At 42.9% G+C, this 23,930-nt stretch overlaps 1 protein-coding gene across 1 annotated transcript; it reads right to left on the bottom strand.

Annotated features, from left to right (window-relative positions):
- Positions 1-626: 626 nt before the first annotated feature.
- On the bottom strand, positions 627-21,582 carry LOC134623386 (meprin A subunit alpha-like). The gene is made up of 13 exons (XM_065469851.1): positions 21,402-21,582; positions 18,852-18,905; positions 18,725-18,762; positions 18,570-18,645; positions 18,365-18,482; positions 17,986-18,161; positions 11,194-11,415; positions 10,772-10,918; positions 10,417-10,632; positions 9,860-10,306; positions 1,366-1,539; positions 1,083-1,287; positions 627-777 (listed from the first exon to the last, which is right to left on the bottom strand). Exons 1-13 carry the CDS (start codon positions 21,580-21,582, stop codon positions 627-629), a joined length of 2,205 nt encoding a protein of 734 aa, XP_065325923.1.
- Between the last annotated feature and the right edge of the window lie 2,348 nt (positions 21,583-23,930).

Here is a 23,930-nt window from a genome sequence, read left to right on the forward strand (position 1 = left end):
CGACTTAACTGGATGTTGGATATTAAGTAGACCAAGAGTGCAAGTGCTGACTGTGCATAGAACAAAGTAAATGCTTTAACAAGTCCGGACTTGTTTAATGGTTGTATTTAAGATGAATTACTGTATATTTAAATTTATGTTTGGCGTGAACTATAACCTGTATACTATCCCTGTGTGGCCACTGTATGTATCTGAAATCTGTTCAAATAAAAATAAATAACATAAATTATTTTTTTGTTGTGAAATTGAATTCCAACCTTACATTTTCATTTTTTTAAAAATCACTATCACATACAAATAGACAAATCATTGTTTTTATAACGTTATGTTGGGACATCACCTTTGAGTGGAGAGGCTCAATTTACTCCTGATCCTTATATTGCTTCTAATCCTGATGCCTAATAGCAGGTCCTTATTATTTCAAAAATGAATGGAAAAGTTTATGTAATACAATAATCTTTGCAGGTGGAAACATTCACAATCCATCTCCCTCCCAAATGAGCCCTCATATAACAAATTTACATTTCACAGTTACAGTTTCAGTTACATTTCACTCCAGTACTGATGATAGTTTTGATTTCATTAATGAACAAATGCAGAGAAAATGTCATACACTCAAGTGAAAGTTACTGTGGTCTCCTGTTAATGAGTACAATAGCCAGGGTCAGTACTGCTGTTCCTGTTATGGCACCAGTCACAGCTGCCAGGAAGCTTCTATCTATATTCAGCTTCTCACACATCTTTCCAGAGTAGTATCTGGCCTGGCTTGTTGCACACCTGAAAAGCAGCAGACAGACCTTTTAATATCAAAGCAACCCAATAAAATCTATAATATATAATTAAATATTATGGAAAGCAGTAAGCCCACAAATGGAAAAATTACGCCATGATTAATAATGCCATACAGTATATTCATCCCAAAATGTATGCATATATTATTGCTATTTCTTAAAATTGTAACATATTGTATTGTTTAAATAGTTTAGTCTGTTACTTTTGCTGTCTTGGAGCAACTGTAACCCACATAATTTCCTTAGGGACTAATAAAGTATTCTAATTCTGAAAAGGAGACCATCACAAACCTGCAAGATGATTTCCCCTCACTTTCCACACACACTCCTCCATTAAAACAGGGGTTGGGGAGACAGGGGTTGGCAGCACGTGCCACTCTGTGTTTTGGAGCCTCTGGTCTCATTTCCATCTTACTCTGGGACTTCTCATCTGTGATGTCATTGCTTGGTGGGGCCAGTTGAACAAGCACCTCAGTCTTGATCAGGTGGGTCAAATCTAGCAAACCATTGAGAAGATGCTAATTTAAATTCTAGATAGAAAAATTAAATGGGGCATCACATTTCACATCCTTACCACTGAACTCGGCAGTAACAATGAGATCATTGTTCTTGAGGAAGCTCCTCCTTTGCAGATGTGAGTGGGAAATGAATGTGCTCCAGCCAAAGTCTTGACTGCGGAAGCATTTACAGCTGTCATCCCACACTGCTCCGGATGTGGCTGTTGGTTTGTTCCAATGGGCATGAGTGTCTGAGTGGACAAAATAAGAATATTCGTGTTTGAAACATGGATGTCGGGGACACATTGCCGAAAATGTACAGACTTGGTCAAAACTAACAGAATTGTCAGAAATGGTTAAAAGACTTAATTCTTTAGCTAATGTCCTGCATGCACTTGCAGCAGCCATGGACCAAAGTTAGCATTCAATTGAAGTTATTTTTCACCCTACAGCAAATACAATATTTAGGCAAATATTTGCCTAAAGTGATCCACTGTGCACTGTTCTCCAGGAATTAGTCAAAGCTGTCTATAGTTTCTTGATTGTGAGGCAGATTATCCACAATTTCTATATCCTTTCAAGGTTTTCTTGACTGGAAATAAACCTTTGTATGGCCATAATTAACTGCAAAGTCAGGTGATGTGTTTTTAATAAGTTTAATTTCACTAGCTGGTCCCACATTCTCATTTGAGGTTTGACAGCATTTTAGTAGGTAAAGGTGAATGCTTGGACATTAATTGAGCTGCAATTTGGGGAAGGCCTCGAAGGGGACTTGCGACGGCTCCTGGGCCTGCAGATCCCCGTGTACTAAATAGAAGTGAAGAAGTTAAAGAATTGAGAACAAGGAGGGAGGGAGGGTGGGGAACGTAAACGAGAATGAACAGCTTGCAGAACTGGGGGAACCCTATATAGATGACAACCGGATGGAGCATGTTTGGAGGTGTGGTCCTGCTCCTGAAATTCCAATACATAATCTCCAATTCACTACCTGGGCCCACCTCCTCATTTTAGGTTTGACAGCATTTAATAGGTAATGGTGAACGCTTGGACATGAATTGAGCTTGAGGTTTGGGGAAGGCCTTGAAGGGGACTGACGACGGCTCCTGGGCCTGGCAGATCCCCAAAGAAGGCATCCTCTAGAAGCAGTGATAACTGTGCGATACGAAGGTTAAGGACGTCAGCGTTAATAATTTGATTTTCAATTCAACTTATTTATATAGCACCGAGCCATAGTGACGGATGCCTCAAGATCCTACAATGATGTCTAGAGGAAAAACCCAACAATCGTGTGACCCCCTATGAGCAAGAACTTTGGCGACGGTAGGAAGGAAAAACTCACTTTTAACAGGAAGAAACCTCCAGCAGAACCGGGCTTTGGGAGGGGGAGCCATCTGCCGCGACAGGTGGGGGAGAGAGAAGGAGATCAGGGCAAAGACAAGCGCAGGGAGAGAGAGCGTCGCTCCATGGTGTGGAGTGGATGAGCTCGGACAATTAGGAAGGAATGGCAGGAGAAGAGATCAAAGGAAACAATGGAAATCTTAATAGATGAATGAGGGGAATCCTCGATCAGGTAGCGATGTGGCTCGACTTTGAGCTGAAGCTCTGACAGAGAAGAATGCTGGATTTGAGATTTGAGGTAAGGCTTGATGGCTCGAAAAGCTTGTGTGAGCTTGTCTTTGAGTAGAAGATGGAGAGGGGGTGCTTAGCTGGTTAATTGCTTCAGATAAGGTAGCGAAACCACTGAGCTGATTTCTGAATGAACAGAAGTGACAGCAGCAGCTTGGGAAGAGTTAATGAATTGAAAGACTGATTAGAGGAAAATAATCGTCTATAATAATAACCCCCAAAATCATCTGAAAGCAGAGTGTGAGTCCACTGGACTTCGTGGGAGATGCCATTTAGACGCAGTCAGAACCGTGAGTCGACTTAGAAAGCGGTCTTGAATGACTGTGTCGAGGATGGATGCCTGATGATGCCAGTGAAAGCAAATGACATGGAAAGCACATGAGAAGTGAAGGGACGCCATGAAGAATTATGCGCATGGCACAGTTTGGATGTCTTAAAAGGAGCGATAGAGGACAGAACCTGGCATCCTGGTGTTGCGAAGGTTCGCTGGTGCTTTGTGAGGGCAGGAAGATGGCAGCAAAACTGGCATCTCGGTGCCCGAACGGTTTGCTGCTACATCTTGTGGAAAACTGGATGAAATAGAAAAACTGGCATCCTGGAGAGAGGATTTTTTTTTTTTTTTTTTATGCCCAAGTGATTGATGGCAGAAGCTGCCAATCCAGTACCAGAAGGTTGAGCTGCTTAGGGAACAGAACCGGGCATCTCGGGGCAAAGAGCTTTTTCTGCATTGCAAATGGGGAATAGAGACACGGAACCTGCCGTTTTAGTGCCGAAAGGAACGTCTGCTGCTTAGCATGTGAGGGCTACATGCAGAGAAGCTGGCATCCCAGCGGTAGAAGGATTTACTGCTGCATTGCTGTGATAAATGCAGAGAAACTGGCAACTCTATATTAGAAAGCATGCTGCTGCGTTTGCGAATGAGGGATACAGAAGAACCAGGTATCTCAGTGCCAAGCTTGCTGTTGCATTCGTAAAGGAGAGACAGAGGAAGAGAAGCTGGCATCCTGTTGCCAACGCTTCCTACTGCATTTGCATAGGGGCATAGAGGAAGAGAACGTGGCATCGTGGTGCCGAAAGCATGCTGCTGCATTTGTGAATGAGGGATAAAGAGAGAACCTGGCATCTTGGTGCCAGAGGGGTTTACTACTGCTTTGCAATAACGGATTCAGAGAAACTGGCAATGTGGTGGAAGAAGTTTGCTGCTGCGATTACGAATGATGGATATAGAAGGATTCTCTGCTGCTTTTGCCATGATGGATGGACAGGAACTGGCAACTCAGGGGTAAGAAGCTTATGCTTCTTATGTGCGGTTTGCACATGGCAGATATAGCAAGAACCTAACACCACGCTGCTAGAAGGGTTTGCAGCTGCTGGCAATGATAGATGCGGAGAAACTGGCAGTTCAGTAACCTGGTGCCTTTTTATTTATTTATTTTGTCTATGCAGAGAACTGCCAACCCGATGGTAGAAAAGCTGCTGCTGCTTTTGTGGATGAGAGATAAAGGAATCTGGCAACCTGGAGCCGTCGTTTGCTGCAGAGTTTAGCCAAGGAGGGATGAGAGGCTGGGAACCTGGCAACTTGGTGCCGACGTTTACTGCAGAAATTTGTGAAGGATGGATCAATCAATCAATCTTTATTTATAAAGCACTTTTCATACAAAAAAATATGTAGCACAAAGTGCTTTACATGGTTAAAAGCAGCCCACCCCACCCCGCCCTCCAACTCACTCCCCACACTCTCATTAACATAAACGATCATGAATACACACATTCTCTCCCCCCCCCCCCCCACACACACACACACACACATAGACACACACACGCACACTTAAAGAGTAAAATTGGGCTGGGTACGCATGAGCCAAGTGAGGAAACACTATCACAGGGAGCCGTCTGCACCGGGAGCCGGTCGCAGACCGCAGCCTCCAGGCTGGGCACACAGCAGGAGGGAGGCAAAGAAGCCCCCCAGCCAGGCTGAGAGGGTCCACAGAGCCCCAGCAGCCACGGTCGATCACAGCCCCGGTGCAGAGAGCCCCCTCCGAGGAAACACTGGAGATATGACCCAATAAGGATATATACAGGGTAAAAAGATAAAATAAATAAGAACAGGATACAATATAAATATAAATATAAATAGAGTAAGAAGATAAAAAATGAATAAGAATAAAATCAATAAATATTAGGTAAAACCTAAATTAATAATATAAATAGAATAACAGGATAGAATAAATAAGCATAAAATAAAACGTTAGGTGAAAGCTAAATTAAAAAGGTGGGTCTTGAGCCTGTTCTTAAAAACATGTACGTTCTCTGCGGCCCTGAGCTCCTCCGGCAGGCTGTTCCACAGTCGAGGACCATACCACTGAAAAGCTGCCTCTCCGTGAGTATGTGTCCTGACTTTGGGAACAGTCAAAAGGCCAGTACCAGAGGACCTCAAGGTCCGCGAGGGTTCATATGGTAAAAGCAGATCTGAGAGATAAGAAGGCCCAAGACCATTAAGACATTTAAAAACCAATAAAAGAACTTTAAAATCGATCCTGAAACACACGGGGAGCCAGTGCAGCGATTCTAAAACCGGTGTAATGTGGGCCCTCTGGTCTTCGTCAGCACATGAGCTGCAGAGTTTTGTAAAAGTTGTAAGGGTGAAATATTCTTTTTGGGGAGACCAGAGAGCAGGGCATTACAGTAATCAATGCGACTGGTAATAAAAGCATGCATCAGCATCTCCGTGTTGGCCCGAGAGAGAATAGGGCGGACTCTGGCTATATTTTTTAGATGATAAAATCCAGTTTTGGTTACGTGTTTAATATGTGGGATAAAACCAAGCTCAGAGTCAAAAATAACACCCAGGTTTTTCACTTGTAGTGAAGGGCATAGTGAAAATGCCTGTAATTTAGACAAGAGTTTCTCTCTCTGAGCCTCAGGACCGATGATTAAAACTTCAGTTTTGTCCTGGTTAAGCTGTAAAAAGTTTTCTGCCATCCAAGATCTTATATCTAAAATACAGTTAAAAAGGGCATCCATTGGTCTGGTGTCATCAGGAGACACGGAGATGTACAGCTGAGTGTCATCAGCGTAACTGTGGAAGTTCACTCCATGCCTCCTGATGACACCGCCAAGAGGGAGCATATACAAATTAAAAAGTACAGGGCCTAAAACCGACCCTTGAGGCACACCACATGTCACTTGGCTGGCTGAGAGCCTGGCAACCCGGTGCCATTGTTTGCTGCAGAGTTTAGCCAAGGAGGTGTGAGAGGCTGGGAACCTGGCAACTCGGTGCCAAGGTTTGCTGCAGAATTTTTCGAAGGTGTGGGTGGCTGAGAACCTGGCAACCCAGTGCCAACATTTGCTGCGGAGTTTAGCAGAGGAGGGATGAGTGGCCGAGAACCTGGCAACTCGGTGCTGAAGCATACTGCATTTGCTACGGAGGGATGGAGTACTGGCAACTCTGTGGCCTTTTTTTTTTCCCCTTAACTATGCTGAGAAACTGGCAACCCAATGGTTGAAAAGCTTGCTGCTGCTTTCGCGAATGAAGGAGAAAGGAACCTGGCAACCTGGTGCAGAGGTTTGCTGCAGAATTTCCAAAGGGGGGATGAGTGGCTGAGAGCCTGACAACCCAGTGCCGACATTTGCTGCAGAGTTAAGCCAAGGAGGGATGAGAGGCTGGGAACCAGGTAACTCGGTGCCAATGTTTGCTGCAGAAATTTGCGAAGGATGGATGGGTAGCTGAGAGCCTGGCAACCCGGTGCCAACGTTTGCTGCAGAGTTTAGCCAAGGAGGCATGAAAGATTGGGAACCTGGCAACTCTGTGCCAAGGTTTGCTGCCGAATTGTTCAAAGGAGGGGTGGGTGGCTGAGAACCTGGCAACCCGGTGCCGACATTTGCTGCGGAGTTTAGCAGAGGAGGGATGAGTGGCTGAGAACCTGGCAACTCTGTGCTGACCTTTGCTGCGGAGTTTAGCAGATGAGAGGTTGGGAACCTGGCAACTCGTTGCCAAAGCATGCTGCATTTTGCCACTGAGGGATGGAGAACTGGAGACATGGTGCTTTTTTTTGTGTGTGTGTGTGTGTGTGTGTGTGTGTGTGTGTGTGTGTGTCGTCTTTGCTGAAACTGGCAGTTCGGTGGTAAGAAGCTTGCTGCTGCATTTGCAAATGGCGGATAGGGAAGAACCGGGTATCCCAGTGCCAACTTGCTTAAGCATTTAGCAAAAGGAGGGATGGAAACATCACGACGATGGAGAACAGTAGAGAGTATGGTGTCATGGCAGGGTGTGCCAAAGTGTTTTGACTTCAGGACCCAGATGCAGATGCAGAGAGAGAGGCATTGCAGGAGACGTGACATGACTTTGCCCAAAAGCGAGCTTTATTTAGCTGGTTGCAGACAAAACATGAAACTAAGAAAACAAAGAGGAATGTGAACACTGTAACTAAAAGACTATGAAACTCAGTGAAAAAACTATGAAGAAACCATGAACACTGAGTAACTATGAAACACAGTGAAGACAAAAACCTATGACACTCTATGACTGAGAGATAACAGATGACGCGACGCTGAACACATGAAGACTGAGGACTTAAATACACACATGAGGTGATCAAGGGAAGTGGAGACACATGAGGACACAGCTGACTAGAATCAAACATAATGACAACACAGGGGAGAGAAGAACTAACCACATGAACCCAGAACACACGATCTACTTCAAAATAAACAAGAAACTAGACATGACAACACTAAGCTCACAGACCTAAAACACATGATATATTAGACAAGAATCCAAACATTGAAACCAAGGAAACAATAAATAATGGCTGCCTTTAACCTAAACTAAATAGGAACAACACATGATCACAAAGCTAACATGAGAAGAATACAAAAATAAACTCAGAGCGCTGGGTCAGAGGCCCAGGGTTTGACAGTATGGAGCTAGCTTGCATTAAATTGTGTTAGTAGGAAGGAGCACAGAGCTGAGCTTCCGCCTACTACCTGGCGCTGGCAGGTGGGTGGAGCTATGAAGTATGCTATAGCTTTGCTGTTGGAGCTGCGATGTGTTTGGAAGCGTGGGTTCAGCGCTGATGTCCGTCGGCTTTCCGGCTGACTCGCCCGGCCTCTGGCCCGTTTCCGAGCAACGTGAGGGGAGCAGTCAGTTCTGCTGCCGGGCAACCCCGCTGGTTTTTGTTGAAGTGGCGGGCGGCCAGAGTTGGAACTGGATTTAGCAGAGAAAAGACGACTGGATGGATGTAGCAGACCGTATGTCGGGTGGCGAGAAAACTGCTAGGAGGTCGTCAGCATTCAGTTTCTCTGAAGCGCCAAAGTGACGTTCAGTGTGTATCTGGGATTGCCAGAGGAAAAGCGATGGATGCAGAGAGTAGTTGTCAGTGTTGGGGAGTAACGGAATACATGTACCGCCGTTACGTATTTAAAACACAAAATATGAGTAACTGTATTCCGTTACAGTTACCGTTTAAAAAGGTGGTATTTAGAATACAGTTACTTTGTTGAAATAAATGGATTACACAGCGGTATTTTCCTGTTTCATATTGTCGCAGGTCAGGACTGTTTGGGTTTTGTTTAGACAGCTACGCTCTGTTGTTCGAGGTGGCAGCGTTACGGTTGCGATGGTTACAGGGTGACGCGCTCTCTCTGCGACTGTGTGTTTCCTGGGTGAGAGAGCGCCTTTTTGTTGTTGTTGTGCTAAGCTAATAGGCAGAATGCTACAGGCATAGCTCTAAAGAATGTAGCCTCATGGGCAGTGTAGTCCGTGCTGCAGGGAGAATGGACTGCCATACCCGTTATGTGTCTGTGAGCGCGAGGAGGGAGAAAAAGGAGAGTGGAAACTACGAGTTGTCATCGAGCAGAAACGGGAGCTGGAAGCATGTAAATATAATAATAACCACTGCAGCCGAGAAGAGTGCCTGACGAGCCCAGTTGTAAGTAAGCTATTAAGACTCGACTGTACACTGTGTTCGTGTTTTCCTCCGAAACAATAAGTTCCGTTGGAGCAGCCTTTCAACGCCTCTCTCTGTCTCTCGCTAGCAAAGTTGACCCAGACAACAAAGTAAAGCTAGTTTTCAGCTACGAGCCCGACACGAGCCCGACGTATTAGCCAGAGGTCCCTTTACTACGGTTCGGAGCCGCGGACCTTCAGTAATAGTAATAAATCACATTCATGTAGTTGTAAACAGCATGATAATATATTAAGTAATCCAAAGTATTCAGAATACGTTACTCTCATTGAGTAACGGAATATGTTAAAAAATACATTTTGGGGCATGTATTCTGTAATCTGTAGTGGAATACATTTTAAAAGTAACCTTCCCAACACTGGTAGTTGTTCGTCTGACGCGCTGACGGACGAGAGGGCGATTGTAGGGAATGGAAGGGTGAGTAAAATTACGTTACTCCTGTGAGATGAGCTGTTTTTAAAGGTATTAGCCGAGAGGGGGACTCTGTTTGTTTGTCGTAAACAAGAATGCCACGTAAACCAGAATGAACAGCTTGCAAAACTGGCGGAACCTATATATATGACAACCGGAAGGAGCGTTGGGAGGAGTGGTCCCGCTCCTGAAATTCCGATACATAATCTCCAATAGAATTGGCAGGTGTGTTTTGACCTTTGTAATTTAGTAAACCTTACCACTGAAGAGAATAATAGGACGTCACTGTTGCAATACGTCTTACTGCTTATTCAGTAACTGTAGAGTTCCAAATCTCCTCTGATATTAACAACAACTGTGCTCCAGGAGCTTCATGACACGGTTTTCTGTAGCTTCTATGGCCAAGCAGCCCCTGTACGTGTAATGTGTTGGTGGCCCTGTGCTTGAGTCCACTTGAGGGGAAGCAGAAAATCTCAAAATTATCTGAATGGTCCCTCACTTCCACTAGTTGCACTTTGTATGGACTAGCACGTTCATCTTTTTAGTAAACACTCTGACCTTTTCATACCTGTGGTGAAGCTTCTTGTGGACGACATCCTTAATTTAACGTCTGGTTCCTGGTCCATGACAACAATGGTCGCCTGTCTGTTTTGGGCTGGCCACTCCATCACTGCATCATTTTCACCACTGCACAGGTGTAAGGTCATACCAACATAGTCTGGGTAGTCACTGTGTCTTCCATTTGGGTAAACACTGATACCAAATGAGTAGCCCTCTGGATTGTAGAAGCATATGCTTCTCAGCGCACTGCCAACAGGAACAGTGGCAAGAATACTGGTAAAGTTATGGATTTGCCACACAGCACTTGGGCAAATGGTCTCAGTGAGAGTGATGTCATCAATTAAGATTGCGCCTGATGAGGCAGATGATCCTCTAATGCCTTGGAATAAATAGCGGAACTTCTTTGTAACCTTGAGACTCACGTGAGCTATTTTCCAAGCATCATTCCCATCACCTGAGAGACAAAAAGCAGGTGCTAAACTATTCTTATTCATACTTTATCATGTATATGAAAGACAAAAGTTGCAATAAAAAGCTCCTTTGGGGCATTTTAGTGCATAGTACCTATAATGGTGTGGATCTTCTCAACACTGTGTACAGTCCCTGTCCCATCATCAGTCCTGATCCATATTACTAATTTGTCCCCAGGTGGTCCAGTCATCTTGTAGAAGAACTGCAGGCACTGTTGGTCTCTTTTAGGGTAAAGGATACGTGACTCCAGCAAAGCACTTTTGCCAGCATCACCCAAAGATGTATCGAACTTCATGAAATACCCAGAATCTAAAAAGACATTTTAAAGAGCTAAAGGGCAAGAATCACTTCTCTGGAGCACAGAGTAAAATTAACCATTACTGTTGGGTTTTTTCCTCTGTCAACATTTATGACTGGCAGTCCTTTTCATATGACATTTTTTCATCACCTCTGCAGCGCCCTGCCAGGGTATGATCTATATCCACTGGACTGCTCAGCGTCTGAACCCAGTCTGCATTGTCTTCCTCATTCTGGATCATTCCACAAATGTTGATCAGTTCAAAGGAACACTGGTCCAACAGAGTAAGTGTGTTGGCTGGAAAAAAAAACACTAACAACAGTTGGCAACAGAGCTGAAGTTTAGTTGATGTTATGATGTGAAAAAACAGGAAATCTGACATTAAGTAATTTTTTTGCTATGTCAGATAGGATTCTGACAAAGTCTATTCTGAATGAAAAAGTACAACTTCTAAGTAAAATATCACTAATACTGGATGAAGAGTACTTGAAAGACAACTCTATAACCACTTACAGAATGTCCACTAGCACCCGGTCTCTAACATTTACACTCCAACGACAGGAAAGACTTACCACAGTCATACATGCGATTGAGTCTAGTGATGTCTACTTCACTGAAGTCCAACCGCTGGCCAATGACCTCATTAAAGTAGGGTATGGCAGTGGTGATTGTGGGGATGCTATTGTTCTTGTTGAAGGAGAATGGTCTGTAGTGCATGATCGACTCATAATCATAGGGTGTGTTCAGATCAGTGATGAAATCGTCCTCATACTTATTGAAATTGTGCTCTTTTCCTGTGGCAAAAGCAACACTACCATTAATATGTGCAAATTACATAATGAAACTATGACATTGACTCCCAAAGAAAGAAGGAGAGCACATCATAGATTTACTATACAAGCATAAGTGTGATTTTTCTTCTAACTGTATTTTATTATTTTACAATTGAATGGTGTCACTTTCCGTTGTTAACCACCACAGCAATGCGTCACGAATCCTGAAACTTTTTAAAAATGTTTTCTTGACATAAAACATGCACAACTCTCAAATAATTTCACATTTTTATCCGAGTCTTGGCAATTGAGACAAAAAGTGTTATGCAAGATGACACAATTCAAAAATGACTTGCATAGTAATAATGCAAGTCATAACCATATATAATAATAATATGGTTAAGGTTGGGTTAATTGGAAACACTAAATTGCCCATAGGTGTGAATGCAAGAGTGAATATGCGTGTGAATGGTTGTTTGTCTCTATGTGTTAGCCCTGTGACAGACTGGCGACCTGTGCAGGCTGTTCCCTGCCTCTCGCCCTAAGACAGCTGGGATAGGCACCAGTGCCCCCCGTGACTCTGAAAACGAGAAGTTGGATAAGATGGTTAAGGTTAGGGTGCAGAGCTATGGTAAGGGTAATCACTACCCATTACTTAGACCTCAGCAGTTTGAAATTTTACAGTTTCAATAGTAAGTACATTTATTAAACTTGTGACTTGTGGTCTAAAGTACACAGAGTGGTAAGTAAACCAGAAAAGCGCCATGTATATTTATGTCACTGTTTCCATAGGAATTAGTCAGGACCTGCTAATCAAATGAACATAAATAAATGTGAGCGCCTCCGTGAAAAGAAAACTTCAGGCAGTTTGCTGATCTAAAGCATTTTGGTATGTGTTAACACAAGTCTTGCCAGGGAATTCACCCCAGGATCAGAGTGTGAAATGCTCAGAGAAAACTTCAAAAAAATACAAGTGCTACCTTTCAGACTCTACAGGCCTCAGCCTGTTAGATTTCAAGATACAAGATTCAAGAGCTTTATTGTCAATACAATAGTATACCCAGTATACAGTGTACCAAAATACTGTTTCACCCCAAGCCCTCCATGGTGCGTTAATAAGTATATAAACGATATATCTCCAAGACCTATAAAACTAGGATTTACAAATAAATAACGTGCTAAATTTCGGTAAAAGTAAGGGATAAAAAGGTACTAATTACTAACTATACAATACTATACAAAGCTATAATGACAACTATACAATACTAACTGTACAATAAGCAAAGACAGGACAAAGACAATACAAAGTGGATTGTGCAGTAGGTATTGAATACCAGGTTCAAGTTATTGTCAGGATATTATAGACGAGACAGGACGAAGACATGTGCAAGATGCAAAATGTGCAAATATAGTATAATTTAGATGTGTGTTTAGTAACACTGTAAAATAATTTGGAAAAGACTGAACAACTGCGGCTGGTTTGGAAGAGTTTGCCAGGTGAAAGCCTCTTCTAGCTAAAAAGGACATGGCAGCATGGCTTAGCTTTGCAAAGTTGTATCTGAACAAACAAACAAGATTTCTGGAACAACATTCTTTGGAGATAAGACCACAAAATTGAGTTTTGGTGTAATGCACAGCACCACATCTGGCAAAAAATAAACACAGCAGATCAGCACAAACACCTCATACTAACTGTCAAGCATGGTGGTGAATGGGCTTGTTTCGCAGCCAAAGGGCCTAGACAACTTGCAGTCCTCTATATGCCAAAGTGTTCTAGAGTCAAATGTGAAGCTGGAAAGTTTTAAGTAATATAAAAAATAGGGGTGGGTTCCGATTAAAATTTATTCTAGCTTGAATAACGCGATATCGAGTCATTAAAATCCTGAATCGATTTTTAAATATAGATGTATTTTGCCCAAAACGCCGGAATCTCTGGTTAAACCTCGCAAAATTTCGACAACCACCAAACAGCTAAAACAGTAAATGAGAGCCAGTACATGGATTCTGCACAAAGACGTAAACACAATGCTTGGACCCACCGACGCATCAGAAAAGGTGAGATGTCGGCTTTCTCACCCGACAGCATGTACATGGACACGCCGTCAGTGCTGAAAGCCGACAGCTCACAGATTCTGATGCATTAGCGGGTCCGGGCATCGTGTTTACGTCTTTTTTGGGGGGCTAGATTCTGAAGCTGTGGGCTTTGTCTCTCTCCAACCAAATTTGACTGAACCAGCAGCAAAAGAAGATCCAAACTATGCTTCACATTTCACTTCACATAAACATCATCGTGAATTCTCTCTTACTTTTGCTGTTTTGCTTACACCACGGTAAAATCACACTTCCTGCACAGCTCTCTCTCTCTCAGTGTATTTCAAGAACAGTTTCCCATCAAAAAATCTATGTTTCCTGCATTATTCGCTTGCTTATTACGCACAAGTCTTCCATTGCGTACAGCACTGTAGGCCACTGTGTTGTTTTTGTTGTTTTTTTAATTTAACTGACTTCCGACAAGAAAGCTTCATTTCTGGTGTTCAATACTGAAGAAATTTAAACTTTTTAAAATTATGCAAAATTGCAAAATGCTTAGCTGTGTCTCTAAGTAAACCTACTTTAAACATTACCTGATGCTCTGCTTCACTTCAGCAGCATCAGGTAATGTTTATATATTGATTCATGGTTTTCTTCTGTTTTTGTTCTACTGGAGAATATTTCTAAGGTTATCTGCTATAAAAAAGACAGGCCAGGAAAATCTCCTTTATGTTTTTTTGTGTTTTATGCTCTGTTACTTTCACACAAAGGCATCTGTTGTGATTCTTACACCTCTGATAAATTCTCACAAGTGTCATCTTTCTTTTTATAGATATAAAAATATGGATATGTACTGATAAATGAACAGAATTATAATATTTCTGACTGTCTGAGGCAAAATTTCCCCGAATCGAATCAAATTGTGGATCGAATTGAATCGGGACATTATGAATCTGAATTGAATCTATTCTAGAAATCAGTGATGATATCCAACCCTAATAAAAAATGAATAATCAAATACTTATATCGTTCATGAAAATGCGAATAATTTAAAATTACAACTTTTTTGAAATACATTTTTCTAGATTTTTTGTTGTTGTTGTTTTTCTGTCTCTCACAGTTCAAACAAACCTATCATTTAAATTATATCTCTCCAAAGGTTGATTCTGTTCATCTGGACGTAGCGTTTTGTGGGAGAAACGTTTCGTCACTCATCCAGGTGACTTCTTCAGTCTCAGCTGACTGCAGGTTTCAATCTTATAAACAGTACATTTGCATAATGACTGAAACCAGCCCACTGAAGGAACAATGGGCTGGGAGGTCAGTTCCTTAATCATAATTATGCAAATTCTCATGACCATTGATCAACAACCACTGATCAAAGACCACTGATCAAAAACCACTGATCAATGGCCTTGAGTCCCATTCACAGAGAGTTGGGGAATGGCTGCAATCACAGCATTGTAAGATGGTGACAGATGTACCCTTAGGCCCCCTCCTCGATTCAGAGATGGTCTTTCCCTTTTTACGTAAATGGCCTTCTTGACTCCGCCCTCAAACCAGTGTTCCTCCCTGTCCAGGATGTGTACATCCTCATCATTGAAAGAGTGTCCACTGGCCTGTAGGTGTAAATAGACTGCAGAGTCCTGGCCTGACGAGGTAGCTCTTCTGTGTTGTGCCATCCTCTTAGCCAGAGGTTGTTTGGTTTCCCCGATGTATAAATCCTGGCAATCCTCCTGGCACTTAACAGCGTACACTATGTTACTCTGTTTGTCGGGGGACCCGATCCTTGGGGTGGACCAATTTTTGGTGCAGCGTGTTTTGGGGTTTAAAAGCCACAGAGACCCGGTGTTTAGAAAAAATGCGTCTCAACTGTTCCGATACTCCTGACACATATGGGATCACTACACGTTTTCTCTTGGGCAGCGGTTGTCCTTCTCTCCTGGATCGGCTGGAGCTTTCTTTAGGTGCCTTTCCAGCTTTGACAAAAGTCCAGCTGGGATAACCACATTTACTCAGGGCCTTCTTGATGTTCTTCTGCCTCCCTGGCTGCTGTGTCAGTGGGGATGGTGTTCGCTCTGTGTTGTAGCGTCCTGATGACACCCAGTTTGTGCTCCAGTGGATGATGAGAGTCAAACCTTAGATACTGATCCGTATGTGTAGGTTTACGGTACACGTCAGCTTTTAGATGTCCCCCATTACTGATGGAAATCTCACAGTCTAAGAAGGCTAACCTGCCATATCCTCCCTGGTGAATTTGATGTGTCGGTCCACCGAGTTAATGTGATCCGTGAAATGTAGTACGTCCTGAGATTTGATTTTCACCCAGGTGTCATCCACATATCTGAACCAATGGCTTGGTGGTGTTCCAGGGTAGGATAGCACAGCCCTCTTTTCCACTTCTTCCATGTACAAATTGGCCACACTGGGTGAAACTGGCACACCCATGTTTCTGCCTGTAGAACTGACCCTTGTATGTGAAGTAGGTGGAATGAAGACACAGTTCAAACACACTTGGTCGATGCTGAGAGTGGTCCTGTTGCTGAGGTTGGGGTCATCCTGTAATCTCTTACGGACTACCTCCAACGCTTCCGTGACTGGGATGCAAGTGAAGAGAGATGTAACGTCGTACGAGACCATGGTTTCATCTGCCTCCATAATGACATCTCTCACCTTCTCAACAAAATCCAGGGTGTTCTGGATGTGGTGTTCAGAGCTGCCCACCAGTGGGTTGAGGATCGAAGCCAGAAACTTGGAGATGTTATAGGTGACAGAGTTGATCATGCAGACAATCGGTCTTAAAGGTGCACCCTGTTTATGTATTTTCAGTAAACCATACAGACTTGGTGTAGACTCCCCTGGGTACAGCCTGTGGTATGAGGTCCGGTCGATAGCCTTGTCTTGTTCTAACTGCTTCAGACAGTCTATCACCCTCTTCCTGTAGCCACTTCCTGGGTCTCGTTTTAGGGGTTCATAAGTATTTTCATCACTGAGTAGTGACAACATTTTCTCATGATAGTCTTTCTGGTTTAGCAATACTGTGCACCTACCCTTGTCTGCCGGAAGGATGATAATGTTGTTGTCATCACTAAGTGATATGAGTGCCTTCCTCTCCTCCATGGTGATGTTGGATGCTGGGGGCTTTGCATTGCTGAGACAGGCCGAAACTTTCGTCCGTAGTTGCTCTGCTTCCACTTCTGCAATATTGTTGTTACGAATTGCTGTTTCTGTGGCTGTGATCAGCTCCACTAGCGGGATTTGTCTCGGTGTGACAGCAAAATTCAAACCTTTAGCAAGGATGTTTTTCTCTGTTTGGGTGAGCTGTCTGTCAGACAAATTCTTCACCCACTTGTCCAAATCCTCCGTGTCGCATCCTTGTCTCTTCTGGCCGCTGAGGACACTCTCCGTATTTTGCGGTGGTTTCCGACGTGCAACAAGTAAGTCAAACTTCCTTTGTTGCCTGGTCTTAGACTTCTTGTGCTGTGCTAGACGAGCCTTCTCAGTAAAGTCAAACACCTTTTTAAGCGTACTCTCATCTAAAGGCATTGTCAGTCTCTGTCGGATCTGCTCCTCTTTAGATTTTAGCATGTCGATGGTAAAATTTGTTTGCCTCACCCGTTCATTAAGCAACTGATGCTGTGGACAACAGGATTTTTGTTGCCCGGAAGCCTTTAACTGAAGAGCTCATTTGCAGACTTTTAGGAGTAATCCTGTTTTGTCGGCATCTGAGGCTGAATCTCAGGTGGTTCCTGTAGTCCGCCATCTTACATGCTGTTTGCTCATACTGACGTACAAGCTTTAGGCAGTCCTTGCCAAAGTGGGTTAAAACGTCTTGATGCATTCTCAATCATCCAGGAAAGTAAATCTCCAAAAGTTGATTCTGTTCATCTGGACGTAGCGTTTTGTGGGAGAAACGTTTTGTCATCATCCAAGTGACTTCTTCAATCTCAGCTGACTGCAGGTTTCCAATCTTTTAAACAGGACATTTGCATAATGACTGAAACCAGCCCACTGAAGGAACAAAGGGCTGGGAGGTCAGTTCCTTAATCATAATTATGCAAATTCTCATGACCATTGATCAACAACCACTGACCAAAACCCACTGATCAATGGCCATGAGTACCATTCACAGAGAGTTGGGGAATGGCTGCAATCACAGCATTGTAAGATGGTGAAAGATGTACCCTTAAGAAGTCACTTGGATGAGTGACGAAACGTTTCTCCCACAAAACGCTACGTCCAGATGAACAGAATCAACTTTTGGAGATTTACTTTCCTGGATGATTGAGAATGCATCAAGACATTTAAATTATAGACTCAGAATTTCTTTGTTAGTGAGCAAAAACTTACAAAATCAGCAGGGTTTCAAATACTTTTTTCTTTGACTGTATATGATACAAAAGATTAAGCAGTAAATGAAGGAATCAATTATGTTGTTATGCTGTTGGTCACTAGTCAAAGATGGGTACCCTTCTAATGGAGGAATGTAGACTTATCACCTCAATGTTGTTAAACTTGTAGCTCCTGAATAAAACCTAACATTAAATAATTTTGACCCACCTTCTTCTATCTGGTCCCACCAGATTATAATGTAGTCATCTCGATCTGAACGAGACTGCTCATGATAGAAGCCCAGAGCGTGGAGGAGCTCGTGCTCCACAATAGCCTTAGTGTCACACCCGGCCCCGATGGACACATTCTGGCCTTTTTTATCATCTCCAACATAGGACCAGCATCTGAGATGTTAAAAGATATGTTTTAATATCAACGTTTAAAAAAAACTTTGGTGTAGTTGCTGAGTTTTAAAGATAATTTTATCTCATCAGCACTTCCTAATCTTTTTATGACACCTCAAGTCTAATGACCTAAGAGCTTGTCCCATACAGTTGAGTAACAGTCTTGGTCACTCCACTGTCAAACTGTGTGTAGCAGAGCTCACCCAGAGAGCTTCGTGAAAGAAATGTAAGTGGTCTCTCCCTCATAGGGCTTGAAGTCCACACAGGATCTCAAACGATACTCTTCAAAAGCCTGGAGAATCACACCTTTAGCATTCAGGTCTACAGCAAAAGAAATTTATTTCCCAATCAGTTCACTTCCTTTGATATTTCTTCTGGTTGAAATGTTTTCTACTGTGACCTGTGTACCTAAAGAATCGGTTAGGATATACGGGATTGGAAACTTCCATCTTCTTGTTTGATCAAGGATCGCATTTCTGCTGGGCTGCAAGACAAACTGAAATCAATCAGACCCTTTTTCAGTGAACAAATTCCATTTCTAAACATATACTGCGTATACTTACAATACCAGCAATGTCTCCCTCAAACAGATGTGTCAACTCTAACAGTATGAAATACACATTTTTAGTAAAACTGAGTATCTGTTAATAAGGCATCAGAACATATGCAGATGGGGCCTAAAGTTTATACCTCTGTTGATCTCAGGTATGTCATCTCTCAGGTCACCTGCATCTGCAGTGTCAGCTAGAGCATAAAAGTATTATTAGTGTGAGAAAATGCAAACAAAAGAGATAGTTTTATGTGAATGTAGTCGAAAAAAAGACCATAGAAACCAACCAGTAGGTGTCGGAACGGCTTGTGCCTAGCACACAAAAAGAGATGCTTCTTCTTAGTAAAAACCCTTAGCAGAGACATTGCTTTATATTCCTGGTTCCTTTGATTTTAGACAGAAACTCCTTACCTTTAAAAATACAAGGACTCCAACCAGCGCAGCTATTTTCTTTAATCTGCATCCAGGGCCCATGTTGTTATTCAAACAGAATAGTACGTTTCTCTAAGACCATGGTCAACATGCCCATAAAGATTACACTTGGAGAAGAACTTTGATCAAGATTATATTGTTTAATGAGTAACAGAAACTTCAAACATCCTGGCACGAGTAGCTAACAGCAGCTGTAGCAGAAATAGAATCACACAGACAAATCAGAACCAATGTACAAGTCCACAAAGTGAAAGATGAGAATGGTTTGGCCTCTGAAATGTGCGTGATTATAGCAGTGAAGCAGGCTAATGATTAAGTGCCAGGTTGTACTGTCAATATAAAAAAAATGAATATGATAACCAATCTGTTAGGCCAGATATCTGTAATGACTGATAAGCTTGTATAATACTTTCAACTTAGCTTATAATTAGTGAACTGTTACAGAGTGTCAGCTGTCAGCACAACCGGTTTATTGGATATTAAAGGATTTATCATTGCACTTCACTTAGACACCACAGTCGGTCAGAAAATACAGCAACCAATGTTTAATCAAAGCATTTGCATTAAACTTTAAAATCGTCATCAGCGATGGCTCTAACCCTACGCTGTCCAAAAATGTTATCGTTGCTTCTTTTTTGTTATTCTTCTGAGTCTTGGCAACAAATACAAGGCGATTTCTCACTCACACTTAAAAATATATATATTTATATATATTTACACTCACAATCAGAAACCATTATTCTGCTGATGTTTATGTCTTTAAAAAACTAAAGTCAAGGTTGTTAAAAACACAACATTTATGTTCAATGAGGAACTGTCAGTACCATACATGTCTGTAGTATTTACTAGTTAAATGGATCACATCTGTATGACACTTTAAACAATCAATTATCAAGTTAGGATTTGGTTGGAGTGATGACGCACAAACTTATATTGTATACAATATAAGTTTATTATTTAAAAAATTTTGGGTCCTGAAAAGTAAAATGCACTGCAATTCGAAAAAAGAAAAAAAACCCTGTCAGCAATTAGAAAAATGCAGCAAACGCACACAAAACAGGATGGAAGTTAAATAACACAATGGCAATAAGAAGACCCCTCACAACACAAGTGTTTGTCAAGAAGACAATAACATGACATGGCTAAGAGTAAACATACATTTACAGTATTTTTTGATTCATTCTATTAAAACGCATTTTTGCTGGCATTTTCTTACATTGCAGTGCTTTTCATCTGTCAGGGCCACCATATTTTATATGTCATTTTTTAATAATCACAGTGAGAATATCACTCTGAGATCATCGTGGGGCTCTGTGGTGTTTCTATGCTAAATGTTGTTAAAGTGAAGTTTTAAATGCAGCCTGCTAGGACATCAGGTACACTTTGAGCCTTAGAACCATTTTAACTGCAGATGATCAAAATCTTTGTTAATCTGGTATCAAGCTGGCACTGCTGGCTGACTTCTGGCATAGTAAGTGGTTTGTCATCCAGATATGGGCCAGACCTGACATAGATGGCACTGTTTATGTGATAGCATGGCCCAATGTGGTTTGGGTTATGTGGCCCAGGCCCATAGAAAACAGGTCTGGCCCAGATCCGCCATCAAGCTGGCACTTCTGACTGACTGGCAGGGTGTATGTCAAACAGATGTGGGCCAGGTCTGGCAATGATGACACTGTTTATGTTCCTATTTTCCTATTTTAGTTAGAAGACCCAAATGCCATGTTGCAATACTATACTGCTATGGTAGCCAACATTTCAAATGCAGGTCTGACAGGTTTGTGTGTGTACACTTTATCCAAAACTTAGTGACGGTTTACTCATGTTTATGTCACACAGTGGAAAATTGTGTTTTTATATTTTGTTTTGGATCAGACTGTGTGTTGGTACATAGTGTTGATTTTATTTGCATGATTTTATTGTGATAGTGATATTGCATGTTATTGATATTTCTATTGCATGGTTTTATCCCCATATTTATATTGTGTGTTTAGTGTTGTTGCACAATATTCTTTTTATTCCACTGTGGACTAAGCGGACAATTGTAGGCACCTGTGAGGTGGGGGCGTTCCCCGAGGTGGCCTATTAGCCGCCAAACTGACTTATTAAGGGGGATAGTGAACGCAGAGACGAAAGGAGAGAGACACAGGAAAAGTGAGCAGGAGGAAACAAAACGTGTGCAAGCCAGCATATGTGAAGAAGGACCTGCGGCCTGACTGTGGGGCGCCACGAGACATTCGGCGATCGGCCAGCGGAACCCGGCGATCCTGTCCCAACAGCCAGAATAGCGACAGTTGGAGGCGACGCGTGAAATCCACAGCAGGGCAGGGGTACGCCACTGCCTGGATCTGTGAGTATCGCTTTCCCACTGTTGGGCGCTAGGCGTAGCTTTGCTGGGGGAGGGTAACAGCGGCTGTGCCGACAACGTTGCTGGCCCATGTTTGTTGTTTCAGGGCGGTGCTACGAGGGAGGCCGTGTGAAGGTGTGGAGAGTGGCTGGACTGCACGGTCACGTGCCGTCAGGAGGAGATAGGAACCTCCTCCCTGGTCTGCTGGCAAGATTTCCATCCCGGAAAAGGAATTCCTCTCCTGTTTCTTTCAGATAAGGAACATTTGCCCGTGTGTGGCTGAACTGTGGGAATATAGGGCTTTGGAGCGTGATGTCACGGGGGGGCCACGCCCCCTCCCGCCATGACAGTAGGCCAAACGAAGCACACAGAAGCGTCAGCTATGGTTCGTACGTACTGTGTTGTCGGTTGCAACGTTAGCTCACACGATAGGGAAGGCAAGAAGCTGGAAAATGGGCTCTCTTTTCATCGTTTCCCCTCCTGGAGGCAACGGGAGGGATCTCGTGTATCCGATATTACTAAACGAAGACGTCAGGCTTGGATTGCAGCGGTCAGACTCGGACCGGCACGCAAGGCGAGTGCAACGAAAGCAAAAAAGAGCACCCATCGGAGGTAACCCCCGCCCCAAAAACATACAAAATTGCGCTCATTGTACGCTAATCTGCACATAACTTTCAGATGAATCACGCACCTGGAATACTGGTGTACATTTACCTTATGTGTATGCACTAATTTTATCTTACATGCTTTCATTATGCAGCTGCAGAGTATGAAGGTGTGCCCCGTGCAGAAGTAATAGATGAAGATCTGACAGAAGACCAACAACAAAATCACCATGTCATGGAGGCTGTGGACAGGAGTTACTGATATCATGTGAGGGTGAAGACACAACACTGCTTGATAAGAATGTTAAGGTGTGCTGTGTTTTGGTGAATATGTGCCCCAGTGTGGTTGTCAAACCAGGGCCAAATGAAACTTGCTCTTGTTGAATATTCATAAAACTGCTGTGTTGCATGTACAGTTCATTGTAAATAATTGTACTTTCTGTAAAGTGGTTTCAATAAAACAGAAATGAAAAGTATGTTATTTTTTGTTTTTGTTTTTTTTATTAAAGATCTGTTCACATGCACTTAGCAAGTACATGTGCAGGTACACATGAAATGCAAACTATTTACATGGCAACGCACAGCTGGCATCAATCGTGAATCGTTCATCTAGAGCAATTTTGGGGGCAGCTGCTGAGGAGAAGTCAATGTTATGTGCCACCTCTGGCTGTATCTTGGTCATATGGTCAACGTACTCACAACGTGGAGGCTTAAAAACGGCCAAATCTTGTACCCAACCGTTTGTGAATTAGATGTGCGCCTCCAGGAATTTATAATTCCCAAACTGATTCGCTGTGTATGCGCTGACTCCACAGACAAGGTACTCGAAAATATCGGGATAGGACAACGGCGGTAGGCTGTCTGGGTTTCCGCTCCGCTGCCTTATTTCATACGGGTCCACATTACCGATGCACGCTATTTTTTTCCAAGTATCGTCTCTGGGCGCAATCGGTCGCGATACAGCCCTTTGTCTTTTGCGCTGATTTTAAGCATGGTTCTGACAGTCCTGCTTCCAACACAGTGCGTTTGTTTTGATTTGTAGCCTTCTGTCATGGCGCCGCAATCCCACAATGCACTGCGGCGTGACGTCAACTCCAAACCCCTATAGGACTGTGGGGGGGAGGGAGGAGTTTTTAGCATATGAGAAACATTCGTTTAGCTTTGGGGTTTTTTTTAGTGTTTAGTTATTCCTCCCGGCAGGGTTTTTAGCAGGTTGCGAACACTATTTTTATTGTATAGCTGGGATTTTAGCCTGTAATTGTGATTCTGGCTGTGTTTTCTCATGAAAATAAATGGTGTGTTCAAAGTCAGCTTAGTTTTTGTGCTCTGAGCGCTGACCCACTCACTCCCCTTCCGCTTGTATGTGTACGGACGTGGTGGTGAAGATTTAGGTCCACCAGTTTTAGCAGCTACATTCACCCCTGGGTGGCTGTAGCTCAGAAGGTAGAGCAGGTCATCTACTGATCGCAAGATGAGTGGTTCGATCCCTAGCTCCTCTAGTCTGTGTGTCAAGAGTGTGAATATAGTTAGAAAGCACTCAGTTTAGAGAAAGTGGGTGAATGTGGCATGTTGTATAGAGCACTTTGAATAATCCAAGACAGTAGAAAAGTGCTGTGTAAGAATCAGTCAATTCACTGTCTGAACAGAGTTTCATCATGTTACTTTTGCACTATTATTATTTAGGCACATGTTGCTATTACATGGCTTGATTAACCCTTTAAAACCGGTCGGAGCGGGCACAATCTGTTTTGCGTAACTATTTTTAAATCTCTGTAGAACTGGAACCACATAATGTAGCGCAATCATTTTTTTGCATAGGAAACTGGAGGAATTGT

The sequence above is a fragment of the Pelmatolapia mariae genome, unplaced genomic scaffold (genome assembly GCF_036321145.2).
Source record: "Pelmatolapia mariae isolate MD_Pm_ZW unplaced genomic scaffold, Pm_UMD_F_2 NODE_ptg000607l+_length_63923_cov_1, whole genome shotgun sequence".
In the NCBI taxonomy this organism is placed as follows: domain Eukaryota; kingdom Metazoa; phylum Chordata; class Actinopteri; order Cichliformes; family Cichlidae; genus Pelmatolapia; species Pelmatolapia mariae.

What these genes read in the sequence shown, in the direction of transcription:
- LOC134623386 (XM_065469851.1), bottom strand. Translation starts at nt 21,582, where the DNA reads ATGGGCCAGCAACGTTGTCGGCACAGCCGCTGTTACCCTCCCCCAGCA. An exon ending in CAATCGCATGTATGACTGTG is followed by an intron (nt 10,919 to 11,193) that starts GTAAGTCTTTCC and finishes TTTTTTTTCCAG; the next exon opens with CCAACACACTTACTCTGTTG. An exon ending in GAAGATCCACACCATTATAG is followed by an intron (nt 10,307 to 10,416) that starts GTACTATGCACT and finishes TTTGTCTCTCAG; the next exon opens with GTGATGGGAATGATGCTTGG.